This window comes from Ursus americanus, chromosome 26, assembly GCF_024610735.1.
Source record: "Ursus americanus isolate L20-20 chromosome 26, mUrsAme1.1.p, whole genome shotgun sequence".
NCBI classification, from domain to species: domain Eukaryota; kingdom Metazoa; phylum Chordata; class Mammalia; order Carnivora; family Ursidae; genus Ursus; species Ursus americanus.
In genome coordinates this window covers 5,689,951-5,711,758 of record NC_142152.1, presented here as the reverse complement: position 1 = coordinate 5,711,758, position 21,808 = coordinate 5,689,951, and the positions used below count along the sequence as shown (strand labels likewise).

General features: G+C 40.1%; 1 protein-coding gene across 1 annotated transcript in view; it reads left to right on the top strand.

The window, feature by feature from the left end:
- PTGER2 (prostaglandin E receptor 2) overlaps window positions 1–21,545 on the top strand; it is a 31,939-nt gene extending 10,394 nt beyond the window's left edge. Inside the window, 2 exon segments of the mRNA XM_045810474.2 lie at window positions 3,833–4,051; window positions 4,053–21,545. Of these exon segments, the coding sequence (XP_045666430.2) occupies window positions 3,833–4,051; window positions 4,053–4,079 (246 nt within the window). The 3' untranslated portion in view covers window positions 4,080–21,545.
- Window positions 21,546–21,808: the final 263 nt, after the last annotated feature.

Genomic DNA, 21,808 nt, shown 5'->3' with positions numbered 1-21,808 from the left:
AAAAAAAAAAGAATAAGACTTACAAATGCTTAGCCCTGTGCCTGGCACACATAGGTCTTCAGTAAATATTAACTGCTATCTCCCTAGGGTTCAACTTCCACAGGAAAATCATATTGCATGTTAACGATCAGACACTGCATTCTGGAAGCTCACAATCATTTGTTTGACCAGGCCTAAGCGGATCTTGTGTTTTTAAGTGTGATAAGTGAATAATTTTAAACTCTTTCAGGTGGGTGAAGGTTCTAAAACAGAGGTTCTCAACCTTGGTTGCAGGTTAGAATCACCCAAGTTGGTTTAAAACCCTTGATACCCATGTTACAGCCCCGATTAATTAAATCAGAGTCTGGGGGGGGGGGGGTGGGAGCAAGCCATCAGCGAGTCTCAACTTCCTCAGGTGATTTCACTGAACAACCAAATAGAGTTCTCATTTGCTCTAACATTCTGAACCAAGACGGAGTTGCATTCACAGCGGGGAAGTAGTTCAGAAGAACAGTCGCTGTCAGTGCCAAGATGGAGTTCTCCACGGGACGCTGAAAGGGTTCTTTCTATAGAAGGTGAATCTAAAGAACACTGATTTTCATCTGTACCCCTTTGTAGGTATCAAAACAAGCTATATTCTTGGCAAAGCCCCGTAGAGAGAGCCTATCCTCTCTTGTTTAGATTTTTCTCATAGCAAATTGATTCGTAGCGTATGCAAAAACATGTGTAGATTCTATCAGCCTGGGAAGCTGAATTCCAGAATATCACTGAAACGTTATTAACTTTTTGACCTACCAATTGTGTCAGCCTTGATTTTAAATGTAGGATTAGCAGGAGCTGGAGGGAAATGCGGAGTTATAGTTTAACGGGTACAGGGTTTCGGTTTGGGGTGATGAGAAAAAGGTTCTGGAGATGGATGGTGGTGATGTCGTCGGTGTTCTTTACCTGACGGCCAGTCAGGGGCAGCCACGAGAGGAGCACGGGGAGGCTCAGGAAAATGAAGTTTAGCATACTCACAGGTCCTAGAGCAGGAAACACTGCACAACACCAGGGCCACAAAGGAAATTAGTAGTGTCGGTCAGGAGGCAGAAGGAGCAGGAGCTGGACGACAGCCTGGGCCTCTGCAGAAGAATATTGCCTCCTGGGACATAGGGCCAGATGGAGGGGCCAGGGCTTGGTCGCTTTGCATATCAAAGGACTGCTTCCAGTGAGCCCTTGGCAGTCTCTTAAGAATGTAGCCCTGGGGGTGGGGAGGGGCAGTCTCTTCCCCGCCAGAAAGCTTTAAGATGTCAAAACATCTTGATACACAGAAAATAAAAAACGTATACAGTTGCACAATAGAAATGTACTTAACGCCACTGACGATACACTTGAAAATGGCTAAAATGGTGGATTTCATGCTCTGTATATTTTACTACTGAAAACAAACCCAGACGGGCACCTGGGTGGCTCAGTCGGGGAAGTGCCCGCCCTCAGCTCAGGTCGTGATCCCCGGGTCCTGGGATCGAGAGCCCTGCATCGGGCTCCCTGCTCGGCGGGGAGCCTGCTTCTCCCTCTGCCTGCAGCTCCCTCTGCTTGTGCGTGCGAGCTCTCTCTGTGAAATAAATAAATAAAATCTTTAAAAATAAATAAATAAAAATAAAAACAAACCCAGGATCCACAATATCAAAAGCAGTGAATTCTAGGCAAAAAACAAGAACCAAAGGAAAAAAATGGGGAGGTAGGAGAAGACAAAACTTACATCAGGAACTTCAAGGGTCACTTTTCCCAGCATCAAAGAAGAAGTTGTCTTCTACAAAATCTTGGCCACCTTCTGAAATGCAAATTTTTAGCATTTCTAAAAATTACCCAGCATAGTAGATGAAAAGGAAAGGAAACAAATAGTACAGAATTGCTTCATCCTCTAAAACCATTTTTCACTTCTCATTGCTCTGTCACACTCTAACGAGATCAGGAACTGTGATACCGTACAGGTCATTTGCCACTGAAAACCTGACTCATGTCCCTGTGTGACACTAGAGCGCTGAGCCCTGCTACCCCGGAGCCCAGGATGGCTGATAAATAGAGTGTCATCATCTCCTTTAGCGAAGCTCGATCATAAACTCCGCTACAGACGTCTTCTCCAGCGAGTGTCAGCTGTGTGTGTAGTAACTAATATACTTGAATCTACCAGACTTCTGTATGCTCTTATCCCGAATTTCTAAACTCCCAAATTGCTCCTTAGATACACCGTCTAAGTACTGTATATTTCTCAGCCAAAATAGTTTGGCTGACAAGAAAATGATTGCTCCATTGTCCCACCTAACTTTCTTCTTCTCTGTGTAATGAGGAAAATCCACCATCACTTCTTTTTCCTTGCTCATGTGCCAAGCCTTTCCTCCATTCCGTAGTCCAAGATTCTCTGGCATAAACACCTATGGCTGCCAAACCTTCCTGCTCTGTCCTAACATAAGCAACCCAAAGATGACTACTCTTCTCCTTCCCTGCAATTTGCTTTGCATAGCCAGTTGCCAGATACCTGCAGAATAAGTGCCAGGGGAAAAGGAAATAAGCCATTCCTTTTTCTGGCAAAGGAGTGTGGAGGAATGAAGTTGTATATAGCTCTCTAACTCACAGGTTCCCACTGGTAAGAAAGTCCCTAGAACATTATAAAGAACCAGTTTCCAAGACTGGGTATGAGGGGGGCCTGGGTGGCTCAGTCGGTTAAGCATCTGCCTTTGGCTCAGGTCATGATCTCGGGGTCCTGGGATCAAGCCCCGTGTCAGGCTCCCTGCTCAGTGAGGAGCCTGCTTCTCCGTCTCTCCCGACTCCCACTCCTGGTCTTTCTCTCTCTCTCTCTCTCTCTCTCTCTCTCTCTCAAATAAACCTTTAATAAAAAAAAAAAAAGGCTGGGTGTGATTTCCATTTGTTTCCTCTTTTCTGTAAGCTATGTGAAGTGTTTGATCTTTACTGAGCATGTACTATTTTATTCCTTTCAATCCGACCAAAACGTTGCATTGATCCCAAAATATATAAGGAATCGGAATAGAACTGGTATACCCATTTGAAAACATCAGTCAGGGTGAAAGATGTGTCAGGTTTCCATTACTTAGGACGTTGTTCTAAAGGCCTTTATTCTAATATAGGCTATCTGAATGTTGCCCATGGTTGAGCTCTTTAAGCTCAAAGAAGTTGGAATTTATGTCAAAGAAGTTGGAATTTATGTCCTAACTTTGCCAACTAAGCAGCCCTGGGAGCTTGGGCAAGTCACCTGACTTCTCTGCATGTCGGGGTCCTCACTGGTGATCTGGAGATATGGACAACATTGTGGGGTATTTACTGACCAAGCACTGTTCTAAACAGCATACACATACTACTTCCTGTCATCCTCCCAACAAACCTAAGAAGTAGTATTGCTATCATTATCACCCATTTTAAAGATGTAGAAACTGAGGCACAAAGAGGTTAGTTTTTTTTCCTGTGGTTCCAAAGCCGCTTAATATACATGGAGCCAGGAGTGAAACCCAGGCAGTCGTGTGTCTGGAACCCAGGCTCTAGATATCTTTTCTCACTCAATTGTGATAATTACGTCAGATTTAATATTTGGATGTAAATGTGTTAACATATTGTTTTTACCTCTCCTGAAGTTCACTTCCTCATCTGTCAAAAGGAGACAACACTTACATTTCAGAGTGTTTGTCAGGAATAAACTTATGGAAGAAGACTGAGATTTCACTACCCATCTATCACCACCCCTGGCATGCAAAAAAAAAAAAAAAAAACCACATTTTGCTCTTAAATCTTAAGAAATTGCACCTGCTGTCCACTGCTACAATATACAACTGATGTCATTTTTCCTTTTTGCTTCTCACAGATTTTTGCATATATGAATGAAACCTCTTCCCGAAGAGAAAATTGGGACCTCCAAGCTCTTAGATTTTTATCAATCAATTCAATAATTGACCCTTGGATCTTTGCCATCCTTAGGCCTCCTGTTCTGAGACTAATACGTTCAGTCCTCTGTTGTCGGGTTTCATTAAGAACACAAGATGCAGCACAGACTTCCTGTTCTATACAGTCAAATGCCAGTAAATAGATTGACCTTTGTCGACAGTAGTTAAGAAGTGCTTCGTTAGCCAGCGTCTGAAAGATCATTTTGAAATGGCTCCTTGGAGAAATGAAAAAGTAAGTTTACAGACCCAATGATGCTACCCTAAAACAGAGTGTACAAACATTTCAGCAGTGGTTGGGGCTACAGAGGTGCTGACAAGGCACTTCATGGAAGGTGGCGGAAGGATCTATAAAACCTACCCTCAATGTGCAAGTCAATGAGGTTGGTCTTTGGAGGAAAAACCAACTGCTTTTAGGATCCAGTTGCCTTTTGATTGAAGCTTTCCTGTTGAGTGAGAAAGCATGTGGTTTTGTAATTTGTTTAAAACCCTGAATAGTTAGCTGTGTTTTTTATTTCAATCTTCTGTGCTACTGCCTCATAAACACGCAGTGTGCAGTCAGACCGGATGAAACTTCGCGTGTCTCCTCTAGGAAGGCGCTGTGTGGAAGCGACTAGCACTGGGATCTTGTGATTGCTTAACAAACCCTTTGTTTGGCCAATGAATTTGGAAATCACAGGCACTTTGTCCCGTCCTATTTGTGTGTGTGCGAGGTCTCTCCGGTCACCATGGTATCATGCATGGAAGAGGAGACTCAGCTGGTTAACGTCACCTTTCCACTAGCCCTGTAGAAGCTGTGTGTCAAAGTATTAGGTTATTTATTTTATAACGTCCATTGTGCTAAGAGTAATCAAGAACCCTTTCGGAATTTTCCTCTCAACAAGAAATAATAGGCTATTAAGAGAGTTTTTAATTCTGATTAATACTCTTCATTCGATTTCCAGGGAGGGGAACTGTGGCTATGTCTGAGGCCAAATATTAGAATTAAAAACTGAAAAATCTAGTCAATTCTCAATAAACCCTGAAGCTCTTCTATGGCTCATGTGGAGGCTGTGACTAACATCTACTTGATAAGATGACTGTGTTGTAGCAAAACTCATGCATCTACATTTTTATCCAGGAAACGTGGTTTGACTCATACTATATAGGAAATCAGGCAACAGTGAGTCATAACTTAATATGTTTCTAAATCTAAACTTTTGCCATGGTATGAACCCAGGATCAAAATATTTCAGCGAATTTGCACCGTTTAATCATCTTAGCTACTGCGTATACTCATCTGAGATGCTATGAAGATAAACTATGAAACAAAAATTTGAAAATGGAATAGTATTCGATGAATTCCCCCAAATAACAGTTTCTAGAGTAGGCATAATATTTTTAATAATATAAAAGTGCAAAAATTATATTTATTTTTGCAGGCAGGTTTTTAAAGTGTGGTTGCATTATAATTTAGATATTAAAATAGTATAGTTCTTGGTATTGGAGGATTTTTTTCCTTACAGCATGATCTTCAGAATAGTACAACCACCTTATTTATTTATTTATTTTGTAGTGAGTGTTATTACAGGATAGCTATTATAAAAAATGAGAAAGGGATGTTAGTTTTTTCCAAAGTCTCATTGAATTGCTTACGTAAAACCATTTCCTATAAGTAGTTATCAAACTAGGTAATCACTTAAAGTGATTCCAAACCAATCCAGCATCAGACACAATCTATGTCAAATCAGCTCTTATTTTTAAAAGAATAAATAAATGGTTTGCTTTTCTACTAATTTAAACAAACCAGGCAAAATTTAACTGAAATCTGAACATGTAAATAAATCTTCCCTGCACACAAGCATTCTAAAGTTAAGAAATTGTTCTAAATAGGACTAATTACACTCAAGGGTAATCCCTAAACATAAAATTCTGAAGTTACTTTGAATCTAGAAGATTGATTTCTTTTATCAGATGACTGTTTTTTCCTCTAAATGAAAATGTTAACTACAATCCTTCACTCCATCTCACCACCCCCCAAAATTCTGGAATAATGCCTGAGATCTTTTAAAAAAAGAAAAGGCACACTTGGACATACTATCACTAGTGGGAACACAATGATTCACTCTGGGGGCTCAATATAGAAGAGTTTAAGCCATTTATGTAAGAACTGGTAGATTCCTAGAGCTTTGTTTCCCAATTTACGCCTGTCCTTGCGCTGCGTTAGATGGCTAAACCCTGTTTTCTCATCTGCGTATACATAGAAGGAACTGAATGTAAAAATCCTATGTGATAGTCAATCACCTATTATTAATGGCAATTTAAAGGTAACAGAAAAAATTACTTAGAATAGGTATGTAAATATTTCCTTTCTAAAAATCCCTTCACATCAGACATACCTGTTTACACTTACTCATTTTCAAATTAAATAAAAACAGAAAGCTTAACCTGGTATGTTAGAGAACTGAACTGTGATAAAAGAAGACACCAATTTTATTAATTGTCCCCGACAGTGGGATAAAAAGGGAGAAACTATAGTGGATTTTCACCTCAGACTGCCAGCCCTAAGTTTAGGTGTCCAGGAATTGGATGGGCCAGAGTAGTCAGCCCTGAGCCAAATTGTTCCCAGTTCCCTCTGGCCTCAGGTCATCCAAGAGGGAACTGGGAAATTCTGGTACTAAAGTGTGGCCTTGAATCTCCAAAGATCTGATAGACGCTATAGAAAGCCTCCAAGAGACCTGAATCTCAGAGTGGTTTGGATCCATGTCAACCCAGAGCCAAAGTTCTAGAAACAGCGCCAACCCAAAACCACCATTTTGGCAGAGGCTGTGAGCCCCTCGCAGCGGGCAGGGAAAATCCAGTCTGAATCACTACATCCTCAGTGTAATTCAGTTACATTTTTTCATCCCTGTCTGCTCATGCCAGTGCACTTTGAAGGGGTTGTCCTAATGTTCATGTGATGTCAGCTCTGATTAGAATCAAGAAAAAAACCTATATACTCAGGCTTAAAATTTGATGACATTGAAAGACGGGAAGACAATTAGCTTGCACTCATGTAAAGGTTTATTTCATTTAGCCAAAACTCATGGTTGTCTGAATTTAGGAAGAGCCCCCACTTGAGCCATTTACAGACAGAGAAGCAGTCTTCTCTGCAAATGAGTAGTTTTTTTTTTTTTTAAGATTTTATTTATTTATTTGAGAGAGAGAGAGACACAGCCAGCGAGAGAGGGAGCACAAGCAGGGGGAGTGGGAGAGGAAGAAGCAGGCTCCCAGCGGAGGAGCCTGATGTGGGGCTCGATCCCAGAACGCAGGGATCACGCCCTGAGCCAAAGGCAGACGCTTAACGACTGAGCCACCCAGGTGCCCCGCAAATGAGTAGTTTCTATGTGTGGGCGGACAACACCTACTCATGCAGGTGGTGTTGCAACTTAAGTGTTTGATGATGATCTTCCGCCCCTTCGCACACTTAACTTCATTGGATTTCCTCCCTGAGGACACATTTATAACATACCTCCAATCACCTTATAGCGTTATAATTGATTTCTTTAATTCACAAAGCATTTTTATTATCATAAATGCACACTATGGAAATAAATATTATTTTAGCAAGTCACAAAAGCTCTAGTCTATACCAGGGACCAAGGACATGTACTGGGCATTAATTTTTATTTCAGAAAGTTACTTTTGGGGGGGTAGCTTTTACAATTCTTTTAATTGTTAAGTAGATTTTCTTGGATTATATTTTTTTATTCCCTATAAAATGAATGTACTATTAAAGTCCAGTTCAGGTGGTTTAATTCTGAACCGAGTGTTTCATTTTTACAATCTGCCACGAGTCAAATCAGTGATGTTTCCAGCAAAAAAGAGATGGCGTGCTCCAAGGGATAACTGAGGACTGTTGAATGAGAGGAATATTTCAGAGTTAAGGGAATCAACAAGGGATGGTGAGACATCCCTCACAAGCTCTTCCCCTCCTTGCCTGAAGGGACAAAAAAGGAGCGGTCACCCAACTGGAACTGTAGCCTTAAGTAGGGAAGTAAGCACAACTGTCACAAAACCACAGGGAGGGAACAAGGGGACTACTTTCCTGGAAGATCTCTCCTCCTACTTTCTACTCTTCTGCCTGTTTCTCCCATTGGTGAAACCCAACTGTAATCCACAGAGTCAGGGGAGCCTGGGTAAAGCAGTCCATGAAGGCCTTACTACAGGGGAAGAGTAGATTTAGAGAGGAAGTGGAGAATATCCAGCACCAACACAAACATTGAAACCACAAAGTGATCAGCCTCTCCTCCTGCCTTCTACTCCAAATATCCTCTAACAAGCTCGGGGAATAGGAATCAGCCCCATCTGTGGGAAAGGAGGTAAAATACTATAGATTCCTTCATCAAAATATTGGTCCTAATCCCTGCTTTCCTGTGGCTTGGCATTTACTTTTATCTAACTTTGGAAGCATATGATTTTATATAATTGGAGAAAGAGAAGGGGAATCAGACCAAAACATCTTTGTTTCCCCCGCGCATAGCAGTATAGCTCTCTCTAGGCAGAACAAAGAGAGAGAACCATGTATGCTGGTCTAGAAATGAAATGGAGCCTCGTTTTTAAGAAGGACCACTAGAATGAGAAAAATCTAGAAAAAACTCACTTAGGGGCACCTGGGTGCCTCAGTCTGTTAGGCACCCAACTCTTGGTTTTGGCTCAGGTCATGATCTCATGGGTTGTCGGATCAAGCCCCTTGTCAGGCTCCATGCTCAGTGGGGTGTCTGCTTGAGGATTCTCTCCCTCTGCCCCTCCACCCACTTGTGCTGTCTCTCTCTTATAAATAAATAAATCTTAAAAAAAAAAAAGAGAGAGAGAGAAAAGAAAAACCTCACTTAACAATGCAGGGCAGGTCGTTCCCAAATTTAACATAGCAGGGATGGGTCTACACAGCCATAGTAAAGAGAAAGTATATGTAGCAATTCAGCAATTCTGCATAATTTTAAATGCCGACACAAGTACAAGGAAAAAGCAAATTTTAACAAAATGGAAAAAGAAAAAAATTTGACTCCCAAGCTATCTGTCAAAGTTACCCTTTCTGCTACCACAGGATCTGTCTCTACTCCCCTCCTTCCATCCCCTTCCACAGCACACCTTTCCTAGCACAAACTGTCCCCTCTCTGGCCACCAATGGGTCCTGTGTTATCTCTGCTGCATACACTCAACCTTTGTCCTTTCAGCAAACTAGCTTTATTCAGGGGCTCTTAAAGATTTGCCGGACTGCTGAGGCTTTTTCAGGCAAGTTGTTTAACCTCTCTGACTCTTACTTTCCTTATCTGTAATAGAAGGATAATAAAATTACCTACCTCTTCAATTATTTTGAAGCTCAAATGAGGAAGTACATGCAGGACATTCAGCACAGTGCCTGGACATGGTAAATGCAAATAAGGCTAAGGATTAGTATCATCCTAAAAGTCCTGTTCAGGGGCCCCTCTGACCTCGTCACACACATCTGGCTCGGAGGGCTCATTCCTGGCAGGGGTCATGGTGCTAGGGGTCATGGTATCTATTTGTTGACTCTGGGTAACTGTCAAGAATAATGATGATAATAAGCGTGTCAGACAAGTTTGTGTTTCAGAGAATGCAGTGTAGGTTGGCACATATGGGACAGTGTAGAGGAATGTGTAAGCATAAAAGAGAGGAGAGCAAGAGACACAGAAGGACAACAGGACACATAGCATGGCTCCTGTCCCCTCAACAGAGCCAAGTAGGGCAGCTTGGAGGGGACAGTACCTGAAACATTATTCGAACAGGATATGTTATGTATATCGAACAGGATATACATTGAAACTGAGGGACACCTGGGTGGCTCAGTTGGTTAAGGGTCTGACTCTTGATTTCAGCTCAGGTCGCGATCTCAGGGTCATCATTCAGATCAAGCCCGTGTCAAGCCCTGCATGGGCCTCTGAGCTCAGCAGGGAGTCTGCTTGGGATTCTCTCTCTTCCTCTCTCTTTGCCCTTCCCCCTGCTCATACACGCTCTCTCTCTCTCTCTCAAATAAATAACTGAAACTAAGCAGATTTCATTTACACATCATCTTCTAAAGCTCCCCAGACTAAATCCAACCCATGTGCCACTGACGACCTTTCATATTCCTGAGAACAGTTCCCAGGACTTGCCCAGGCAAATATTTCTGATTACTTCAGCTGTCATTTATGTGGCCCCTCGCCATTTTGGCGTCTCCCCAGATCTTATCCAAGTTATCCATGTCCACCTTAATATGCTGGGTCAGAATCAAACACGAACACAAAATTCCAAACCAGTCTTATCAGCACTGAGGGCTGTCACATCAGTTGCTGACTTGATCTGAACATTATCTTCTCATTAATGAACATGAGTATTACGAGTCTTACTAACAACTAGGTCACACCTTTATAACCTTCAACAAGTAAAAGCAGGTCAGCGCTCCACTTTGCATAGAGGAAAACAGTGCAGGGGTGAAGGGAGTTGTTTACTGAGGACACTCTCCTGAGATCCCCCTTATGATTATAGTGCCAATCTTGCCACCTGACATCACACAGTCATTTGGTTTCTCATTACTCACTTGCCTATAAATTCTTGGATTGGTTCTGTAGACTAGGAGTCACGAGCTTTGAACTTATCAGCTGAAACTTGTCTTTTGTGTTAAAAACTTGGTCCTTGAGCTGATGTGGAATTAGATGCCTGCACTGGGGCCCAGAGAATAATCTCTTTCCTTGAAAATGGAACTCACTACTTTTAGTCATCAAATGATAGTTTTGCCAGAATTAACTGACCAATACTCATCTCAGTCCTAAGAGTATGCATGATACGTCATAAATTAAACACTTCAAAATTCAACAGCTGCACAATGAAACCTTTGAAGACACAGTTGAGACTCTCTTTCAGCTTGTAGAAAGTTTCTTAACATATCTGCATTGTGAAGAGCCCAGAGGAACAAGCCAAAAAGCCTTAGGCTTTTGAAAATTCAACATTAACTTTTCATGTTTTTAAAAATACCTGACCTCGTGTTACTTGTAAAATGAAAGACACAATAACCACATCTCAGTGGGCTGCACACTTCTTTGACCTGTAAAAATAAATACTTCTGGTGTAAGGATGCATTCCAATAAAAGAAGAGCCCTTAACTATAAACTAGAGATCTTTATTCTCTTTACTACCTATTATGGTGACCGGGAAGTCAGACGCCCACTTCTAAGACGAAACAGATGTTCACATCTGTCCATGAAATGCTAGTTTGGAAAACTAAGGAAGGTGGAGAGTCAGAGTCCTGTCCTCCTTCTGCGAATTTCTTCTGTGTTCTCAATTAAGTTATAGTGAACCACAATGGTTGCAAAGATATATTAAGTGAGGAAACACAATTATTCTTCATTATCAGTGTTGATAGTTTTTTAAATGCCTTGTCTTTAGTTGACCTACCTGACCAAGTTAAAATACTCCTTTTTGGAATCCTTTATAATACGAATTTGGGATTAAGAGATAAATCACATGGAAAAAAAAAAAAACCCCTGATAGCTTTAGTAAACCAACAGTCAGAGTGGTAAAGCTGGGATTGGAATGCAGACATCAGATTGGTGACATGATGTGTCCCCATTCCCTAGGCCCTCTCTCCCTCCTCTCTCCCCTACTCCTGACTCTGGCCCCCAGCCCAACGTGCTATGCCTGGTGCACACCAGCAAGTTCCCATCTCAGGTCACTTCCCTGGCTGCTGTCTCTACCTGGAATAAATGCTCTTCTCCCAGACAGCTCACTTCTTCACTTCCTCATCTTCAAAATTTTACTCCAGTGACAGCTTCTCAGTGAGGCCTTCACTAACTACCCTTCCTAAAATTACACACACACACACACACACCCATTCCTAATTCCCTTTACCCTAGTCCGTCCTTTTCCAATATGAGTGACCTTAAACATACCTCGAGGTTGACATATTTATAACATTCATGGTCTGTCTCCTTGCACTAGATTGTGAGTTCCGGGAGGGAGAGACTGTTGTTTCTTTTGTTTTGATGCCCAATGTTTTAGTATCTTCCAGTCCACTGAGAGGGGCAGCCTTGCATGGGTTATCAGAGCCCAAGAGGAATGAGGAGACTACCTACACAGGAGGTGAACTGGTGTAAGGTCTCAGAACCTGCGTGGGAGAGTAGGGCATCCTTGCAAGGGATGTTGCAAGCCCTGCAACAGGGTTTAGGAGCCTGATCAGGATGAGAAAGGCATGCATTTGTCGGGGTGGGCATCTGGTATGGGCTATCAGAACCCAAGCAGAGTGAGAATAGGTGTCCAAGTAGGGGAGTCAGGGGCTCAGACCTGGGGCAGATTGAACAGAAAGACGGAGATGTGGGGAAAAGGCTCATGGTGGGCATGGGAGACTAGTTACAAATGGATTTACCAAAAAAGCAAATATATTAAGGATAATGGAAACCAGGTCTGTCACTGTTAGAGAAATATAAAAAGGGAGAAAAGTAGAATGAATGCTGTAGTATTGGATTGGAATTGAGGGTATTGGTATTCACTCCTACTTTTCAACTTATACAGATAAATACAGAAATAAACACATATATAAGTATGTGTGTGTTTTCTGGTTTTGTCTGCTGAGACTGAGATTAGCAACTGCGGGCCCAGCCAATAGCAGTAAGCACATCTACCACACAGATCCTGAGCTCTAAATGCCATTTTCCTCTAAAAGGAGCCAGGGCTCCTTGGAGAAATATTTGACCCCAGGCCAAGGGCAGAAAAAGTATAAGACAAACCAGGAACATCTGATTGTGCAAGAAAATTAGTGTTCAAGGAAAGGGAGCCATAAACAGGATATTTATATGGTCTCAGAGTGCTCCTGACAAAATAACTATTAATTACTAGAGGGAAAGAGTAACTTTACAGTGAGAAATGCTGACAGACCCTAATTTAACCAGGGGATCCGAGTAAATAAACATCCTTAGTAATGGACCCATTTGCACTGTGAACTGAAAGATGGGACGCAGGAAGAACACGGTGTCACTTCTGTGGTATTTCTCCCTGTCAAAACTTCGTAACCTGAATCTAATCATGAGGAAACACCAGACTAACCCAAATTGAAGAATATTCTACAAAATGCCTGGCCTGTTAATCTTCAAAAAGAGTCAAGGTCATGCAAATGAAGAGAAGAGTTGAGGAACCGTTCCAGACTGAAGGAAACCAAACGGATAGGACAACTAATGGCAGGGCATGGTTTTGAACTAGACCCCATCGCTATGAAGGACCCTGGTGCGACTAGCACAATTTACATGGGTTTTGAAGAACCGATGGTAGGAGACAGCAGTGTTAACTTCTCGATTTGGGTATTATATCGTGTCATGCACCAGAATGTCTTTGGAGATACTCCGATGCATTCCTGGATAAGGATGCATCACGTCGGAAACCTTATCACAAATAATTCAAGGAAAAAAGTTACAAAGTTCCCATGAGTTTATGATGATTTCAACATTAAAAAATTTTTTTTTAGTCCCTGAAAAAGAAACAAAAAATTTCGTGCTTTTTGTACATAGGGAGAAATTAACAAGGTAAATTAGAATCAGAATCTAATTTCTATCACTCTGATTGTTTTCCTCACATATTTTGGTTTTGAGCTGTGAATGAGTATCTATGAAATGAAAACCAAAACCAAATATTAATGATGGATATCTTATTGGCAGGAGAAGAGCTGTTATCTTAATCTTTCCAACCATTCACCACCAAGTCAGGCCAAGCATCAATATGATACTAATGGTTTGGCTTAAAGAATTTATACACCTATCATCACATTCCTATTACGGAAAAGGAGACCAAACACATTTATGACCATGAGCTGTCATTTGAATTTACATGAGTTATTTTTGGGGGAAATGCAGCTATCTCAGCATCCATTTAATCTTAGACATCGTAAGAGAAAATGATTCTGCCCAAAAGAAAACACAGCTTATCCACCAGAGGTCCAGCCCCACGCTATGATTATTTGAGTTTGGGGACTTCTGCAGCTTCAACAGAATCATCAGTTCATTCTTAACTATAAAATAGCCCTACTTCAACCTTCTTATTTCTCAGTTCGACCTGGACTGATACAATAAGGTTTTGAATCTTACGAATGAGGATTAATCTCAAATGAAAGTACTGCATCGTTCTGTTTAGCACTCACATCCTCCCCAGCCCATGCTTCACGCTGCTCTCGGCGGCATTACCCTTGGAAGCAGACCAGCGCTGTGGTTGGTATAAAGTTTGGACTCCGAAGTTGGACAGACCTCATATCAAACCTAACAGTTGGCATTTACTGTATAATCTTGAGCAAGTTAACTTAGACTTTCTAAGCCCCTTCTGTCACCTTATCATGAGGACAGTACTTGCCCTCCTCACGTGCTTTTAAAAAATGACAGTTGCTGTTATCATCATTGATTTTTTAAATGAAAATGTCATCATATTATTAAGATCCTATATTGCTAGCATATTGATTTCCAGCCCTCTGATGTTCCAAACTGTCTTATCATACAGCCACTACACCTAGACCACCAGCACCATCAGCACCACCAACACAGACATCATCATACTGGTGTCTATCTAATGACACGTTACCAACACATCTGAGGTTGACCGGGGACACTGAGGAGTCTGGTGAAGTCACAGATGATGCAACTGATCGAATCTGCATCTGTGTTCACAGCAAGGAGTCACCCAAGAAGTAGTGCCTTGAGCCACTGCCCCACCTATCTCCATGCCACACAGACAGTGGGAGGCATTCGTGCATGTCTTGTCCCCAGACAGTCTCATTGCTTGTCCTCTCATTTTGTTCTTGGCTCTGCTCAAATGTCACTTCCGCAGAGAAATCTTCCTTGACTAATATAAAGTGACTCTATAAAATGTCCCCGTCACTCTCTTTCCTTTTCCCCTCAGTCTGTTTATTTTTCTTTATAACCTTTATTACCCAGTTATACTGGCGTTATCATTGGGTGTGGGGAAGGGCATGTGGGTGCGCACCTGTGCAGAGGCTTATTGTCTTTCTCTTGGAGTGGAAGAAAAATCTCCATAATGGCAGGGTTTTTGCCTTTTTTGTTTGCCGTCAGAACAATATCTCATATGATAGGTGTTCAATAAATATTTATTAAGTAAATAAATGGATGAGTCTAATTGTCAGCTCACAGTTTGGAGAAAAACGAACCCAATTTTTAATTAGGGCCAAAGGCCTTTGGAAAAAAAAAATTCCCATGTTTGCTACAGGGAGATTTACAAGGAAAGAAGACAACTTCGGTACAATTCATGCAAAACAAAGCAGAGCAAGCAAGCAAAAAACCCAAAGTAGCCTTCACCCACAGAGCTTCTAAGACACATTTGTAAAAGCATATATTTTTGTATTATTTCTTTTCTGTTTGTTGTCATGGTTGGGGTTTTTCTTCTTATGGAATAAATTTCTAAAAATAGAACACCGCTCTGTAACATTGCACCTCTCGGACCTAGGAGTCTCACCTGTATCTCTTGCCCAGAACCCATTCATTTCTCAGTCATCCCTGGCTCCCTGTCATCCCCAGGGTAAGAGCCAAGCTCCTTAGCAGGCAAGCCAGGGTGGGCTGGGGCTGCCCACTCCCTGCTCTCAGCTGAGGTACCTATGGCGTCTGGTCTTAGGGCTAAAGTACTTGCAGTTTCACCCACCATTGACTCATGTTGCCCCTCAGCGTGCAGAGCCTCGGCCCTTCTGTCCTGTTACACACCTACCCACCTTTAAGTCTCCGAGGGAGCTATTCCTGACCTTTCTCCTACCATGACATCAATGAAAATCAAATTAATTCAACATTATGGTCAATAGTCTGTTTGTAACTCTTGGCTAAAACTGGTTAGAGCAACTAAAATTAATCCAGCCCCTGCTTTTTCTCTACATACTGTGTGTGTGTGTGTGTGTACACACACACACCCATATATATTTATATACACTATATGTACCTCTGAACACATATCTTTAAAATGTTTTCTTTTAATTTACAAAAAATCCATCCTATTCCATATAGAGTATAGCTTCTGAGTCCTAATTATGATAATATAATACGCACCAAAACAATACCTGTGGAATCGTACCACCATCTACATCTATAAAAGAAACTGAATTCAGGTAGAAAAACATACCCGAGACTAGTTTTTTATCCCCCTGCAAATAATCTTACAAATAGTACCCAATTTTTAAGAAAAATACAAAAAAAAAACAACACTGGTTCAGTCAGATGTGTCTCTGTGAACCTATTTATCATCTTAACAAGAACTTGGAATAAGGAAATCCAGTTTGTTCAGTCACAAAATGTCATATTCCAAGAAGACTTCCCGAGTATAAATTATAGCACAGAAATAATGGTGTTATACTTAGATACATTGTTCTACATGAAATTTTCTCAAGGCAAAACATAAAATAAAACTGGTTTCTGATAAGCATCTTTATTTCTTATGCCAAATAACAGTCCCCCAGGGGTTAAAACTAGAGGCTGTCGTTTGGGTTTCCTAAGGAATGAAAGATAAGATCTCAGAAGTGACGTAAATAATGAAGTAGACCAGATGCCATATACCAAAACTTTTTAGTAGGCTTCCACTTCAAATCTTTATCCAGAAGTTTTGTTCTGTATTCAGATGATTTATTTTGAGTCAAGAATTTTCACCCAAGACACAGGAGCAACAAGGACATCTAGCTTTGGCTGAAGAAGAAACACACAAAATTAGCAAATACACACATAAAAAGAGACCCCGCATTTTCACTGTAAAGAGATCATTATGACCTATATCTTGTTTCCAAACATCAGTAAACAAAAAGTGGTCTTTGAAATAAAAAATCATTAAAAAAAAAAAGTGGTCTTTGAGAGGATTCTTCTTCAGAAATGCAGGTGTTAGGAGGATTCTTCTTTGAACTTTTCTTTGGAGAGTTCTGTGAAAATCAAACATTCTCGAGACAATATTCTGTTTTTATTTTTTGTATCCCATGGCTTCCAGAAAGGATTTGAGGAAAGTTACAGTGGTAAATCACATATGCAACAAATAATCATGTATAATTTTATATATGTCTTTAAAAATTTTTTATATATGTCTTTAAAAAATTTTTAAATTTATACTATATATGTCTTTTTAAAAATTTTTGACCTGTCTTGATGTGGTAGAAATTTATTATCTAATCCAAATAAAGAAAAAGTCAACTGTCAACTTTGAGGGACTGTGGAAAAATATTGTGGACAATGTCCAATGTTGGAAGATAAGAAATATTTTTCAAATGAAGCCTTCACAGACTTTTATTAAAAATTTGAAAACTTGGCCCAGTGAAGGTATTTTGTATGCAGTCAACATGATGTGATATACATAAGATACTTTCTGACTAGCACAACAATTATGGTGGCTCTTTATTGTCAATGTAGTTAAGCTAAAACCATGTTTCTCAGAGTTTCCCTCTCTGCATGGTTCTGGGTTCAGCCTTGCTATAAGAGAAATTTTTTCCAGATTTGGAAAGCAGAAGTGAAGCCGCAGCCATATTTAAGCTTAGGATGTTGGTGTTAAGTCAGGCTCCACTGCAGCTCATACACATTGTTGTGGCTTTGCTGACTCATTGTGTTGGCCTGGGAAGGCTGGACCCTCAGTTTCCTACCTCCTCCCACAGCTCTGTAGGACAGCAGCTGAGCCCACCACACCTCCAACAGGGGTTGGGTTTATCTCCTTCAGTTTGTTCGAATATGGGACCAGACTCCTTTGTTGCTCCAAGAATATACCAGACCTTCTTCGGCAGGTTGTTCAGTCAAATCACAGAGAAGGTGGTGGGAGCCTGATAAAGAGTATTCTAGATATTTATCCTGAATATTCAAGACTGATAAAAGAGATCCTAGAAAAAGATAATATTGTTATTAAGATTTACTTGGCTTATTGCTCCCTTTGGGGATATTTTTAACTTTATACCATAAACAGGGTTTGTAAGAGTGACCTACCAACTTTCCAAAGAAGGCTGTCTTTTGGGCCAAGGAAAACAAATGGTACAAGGATGGAGGCTCATTCTAGAAAGATTTTTGTAAAACTGACAGCATAAAAGAGGTAGCTAGTCTCCATAGTTTGGACAGGCTGTCCACAGAACAGTACAAGTTGTTTCATTATTCAAAATAGGGAAAAAATATACATAACTACAAAGCCAGTCAACTAGAACAAGAAGGAGATACTATCACTGTTTTATTCTACTGATCTGGAAAACTAATCAATGCAGTTAGACAATAAACAGACACGAGAAGGATGAAGACTAGAAAGGGATATTTACATGGGGGGTCATGGGGACGTTATTTTGTCTACTACACCAAGGCAATTTTGAAGAAGTACCAGGAGAGGGAATTTGACATATTAGATACTAAGACTTACAACAAAGCTGTAATAATAAAAATTGAGTGACAAAGAGATATAAACAAACAGAACTGAGAACTTGGTATACAACAGAGGTAATATTAAAGATTAGGAAGGAAAGTCAATAAATACTGTTAAGATGATTAGTTATCCATGTAGGGGAAAAAAATAACGAGATCCCTACCTCATGATATACATAAAAATAAATTCTAGGTAAATTGTGTGGACCTAAAAAGGTAAGGAAAATATAAAAATACAAGGCAAGGAATTTTATGACCTCAGAAAGAGAAAGATTTCTTAAACAAACATCCCCCGCCAAAAAATAACATATTGTATACTAAAATGTAATACTCCTGGTTGACTCAGTCGGTTAACCCTCCGACTCTCAATTTTGGCTCAGGTCATGATCTCAGGGTCCTGGGATCAAGCCCCGTGTTGGGCTCCACGCTCAGTAGGGAGTCTTCTTGAGATTCGCTCCCTCTTCCTCTGCCCCTCCCCCCACTGTTGCTGTCTCTCTCTCTAAAATAAATAAATCTTTTAAAAAATATATAGTACACACAATAAAAAACCCTATGAATAAAGTAAAAAGACAAATCACAAATTCTAAAAGGTCTTTCCTGTCCATGTAACTAAGCATTAACACCGAGAATATAGGAAGAATATAAGTCATAAGAAAGTTCAATTATATAAAAATTAATTCAAAATAGATTAGAGACCTAACTCTAAGAGCTAAAATCATAAAAATCTTAGGAAAAAATAGGAGTAAATGTTCATGGCTTTGGATTTACCAATGGTTTCTTAACTATGACATCAAAAGCACAAGCAACAAAAGAAAAATATAGAAAAATTGGACTTCATCAAAATTAAAAACTTTGCACATCAAAGGACACTACCAAGAAAGTGAGAAGAACCTACAGAATGGGAGTAATATTTGCAAATCATATAACTGATAAGCATCTAGTAGCCAGAATATATAAAGAGCTATGACAACTCAATAACAAAAAGAGAACTCACTAAAAATGGGCAAAGAACTTGAATAGACATTTCTCCAAAGAAGCTATAAAAATAGCCAACAAGCAACATGAAAAGATGCTCAACGTCATTAGCCATTTGGGAAATGCAAGTCAAAACCACAATGAGGTAAAGCCCACACCCACTAGAATAGCTGTAATAATAGTAACTTTTAAAATGGAAAAAAACAAATGTTAATAAGGATGTGGAGAAATTGGAACTCTTGTATGTTGCTGGTAGGAATGTAAAATGGTGTAGCTATTGTGGAATGCAGTTTTGGGTGTTCCTCAGAAAGCTAAACATAGAAGTCCCATTATGACTCAGCAATTCCATTCCTAGAAATATACCCGAAAAATTGAAAACACGGCTTCAAACAGATACTTGTATGTTGATGTTCATAGCGGAACTATTCACAATAGCCAAAGGGTGAAAACAATCCAAATGTCCATTAACTGTTGAATGGATAAACATAATGTGGATTATCCACACCATTTGTATGTGGTACATACAAATCAGTATTATTCAGCCATAAAAAGGAATGAAGTACTGATACCTGCTACAACATGAATGAGGCTTGGAAACATGCTAAGGAAAAGAAGCCAGTCACAAAAGGCCACATATTTATATGGGGGGAGAATAGGGAGTGACTGCTTATCAGCTGTGGGGTGCCTTTTGGAAGGATGAAAATGTTCTGAAACTAGATGGTGATGATGGTTGAACATCATTGCGACTGTACTAAATGTCACTCATGGTCAATTTTATGCTATGTGTATTTCACCACAATAAAAAAAGCACCAATGATATATTATATACATTAGGATGCTATACTCCTATCTGGTAAAAGACACCATAAATAATGTGTAAGGACAATCCACAAATTCTAAAAGACTTTGCCACTCATGCAGCCAAAAAACATAATATCAGGAATATAAAAAAGTATTTCTATAAATCTATGAGAAAATACAAATAATAAAATGGGAAAATGAGCAAAGACACCATTAAGCAATTTAAAGAGGAGAGAACCTAAATGGCCAAAAAAAAGTATGACAAAATGTTTGGCCTCATTGGTAATCAGGAAAATAAAAATGTATTTTGTACCCCTAGGACAAGTAATACTTTGAAAGTCTGATAATGATAATACCTTGTATTAGTGCGGATATAAAGAAATGGAATTATAGAACATAATAGAATAGATAGAATGGAAATAGAATAGAAATAGAATTCAATTCTAATACGTGACCATCAGTATGCACACTGGAACAACTTTGGAGACCAATTCGGCAGTAGCTGATGAAGTTGAAAATCTGTGTATTGTACTGATCAGCAATCCCACTTTTAGAAATATACTCTAGAGAATAGTATGTTAGTACAAGGAGACATATACATATATGCCCACAATAGCATTGTTGGTTACTGCCAAAAGGGATGGCGGGAGTAAAGAGTTTTAAATAAATAGATAAATAAATTGTGGAATAGTCCTACATCAGTTAGAATGAATGGCTAAACTAGACCTAAATGCTTCCTTATGGATAGATCTCAAAAACAATACTGAGTATTAAAAAAAAAAAAAAGACAGGGGCGCCTGGGTGGCACAGCGGTTAAGCGTCTGCCTTCGGCTCAGGGCGTGATCCCGGCGTTGTGGGATGAGCCCCACATCAGGCTCCTCCATTATGAGCCTGCTTCTTCCTCTCCCACTCCCCCTGCTTGTGTTCCCTCTCTCGCTGGCTGTCTCTATCTCTGTCAAATAAATAAATAAAATCTTAAAAAAAAAAAAAAAGACAAGTTTCAGACTGATTTATAGAATAAACTGAACTTGCATAAAGTTTTAAAATACAAACATGAACCAAATGTTATCATCAACGCAGACACCTGTAGCAATGATAGAAATAGAATCTTAGAAGGAAAAGGTATCCAGCAACTTCTCGATGATGGTGCATCTGGGGAAAGAAGGAGGGGAATGAGGTGGCACAAAAGAGATATTGTCTCTCATTTTTATGTCTTGAAAAAGTCTGAAGCAAATAAAACACATTGTTAATATGTGTTAATTCTGAAGAGTGAGCACCCACGTTTTTGTTATATTACTTTTTATGCTTTCTCTGAGTCTAACATGTTTTGGAATAAAATACCCAAAAGTTTGTTAATGTTGGGAAATAAAGGAAGAAGCAACTCTGCAAAGACCAAGTACAGAAATGTGTACATTTTGCTAGGGTGACAAAATCAACTAAATCAGCTGTGTGTGTGTGTGTGTGTGTGTGAGAGAGAGAGAGAGAGAGAGAGAGAGAGAGAGAATGTTCCATGCCACAGAAACAGCCAAGTTGTGCTTCTTTGAAGAGAGATCTCATAACAACAACTTTGAGGACACACCCCAGTCAGAGATCCCCGGACAGCACTGTGCCCACACACTTGTGTGTTTGCCTAGGACAATGTGTGCTGCAGTCATCAGAGGGCACTTCCCGTAGCTCTTCCAGAGAAGGCAGCCAAAAAATAGCAGATCCAGAACACAAATTATCCCCGCTCCAGGCTGACTCAATATTTTTCATACCCTGGGTTCA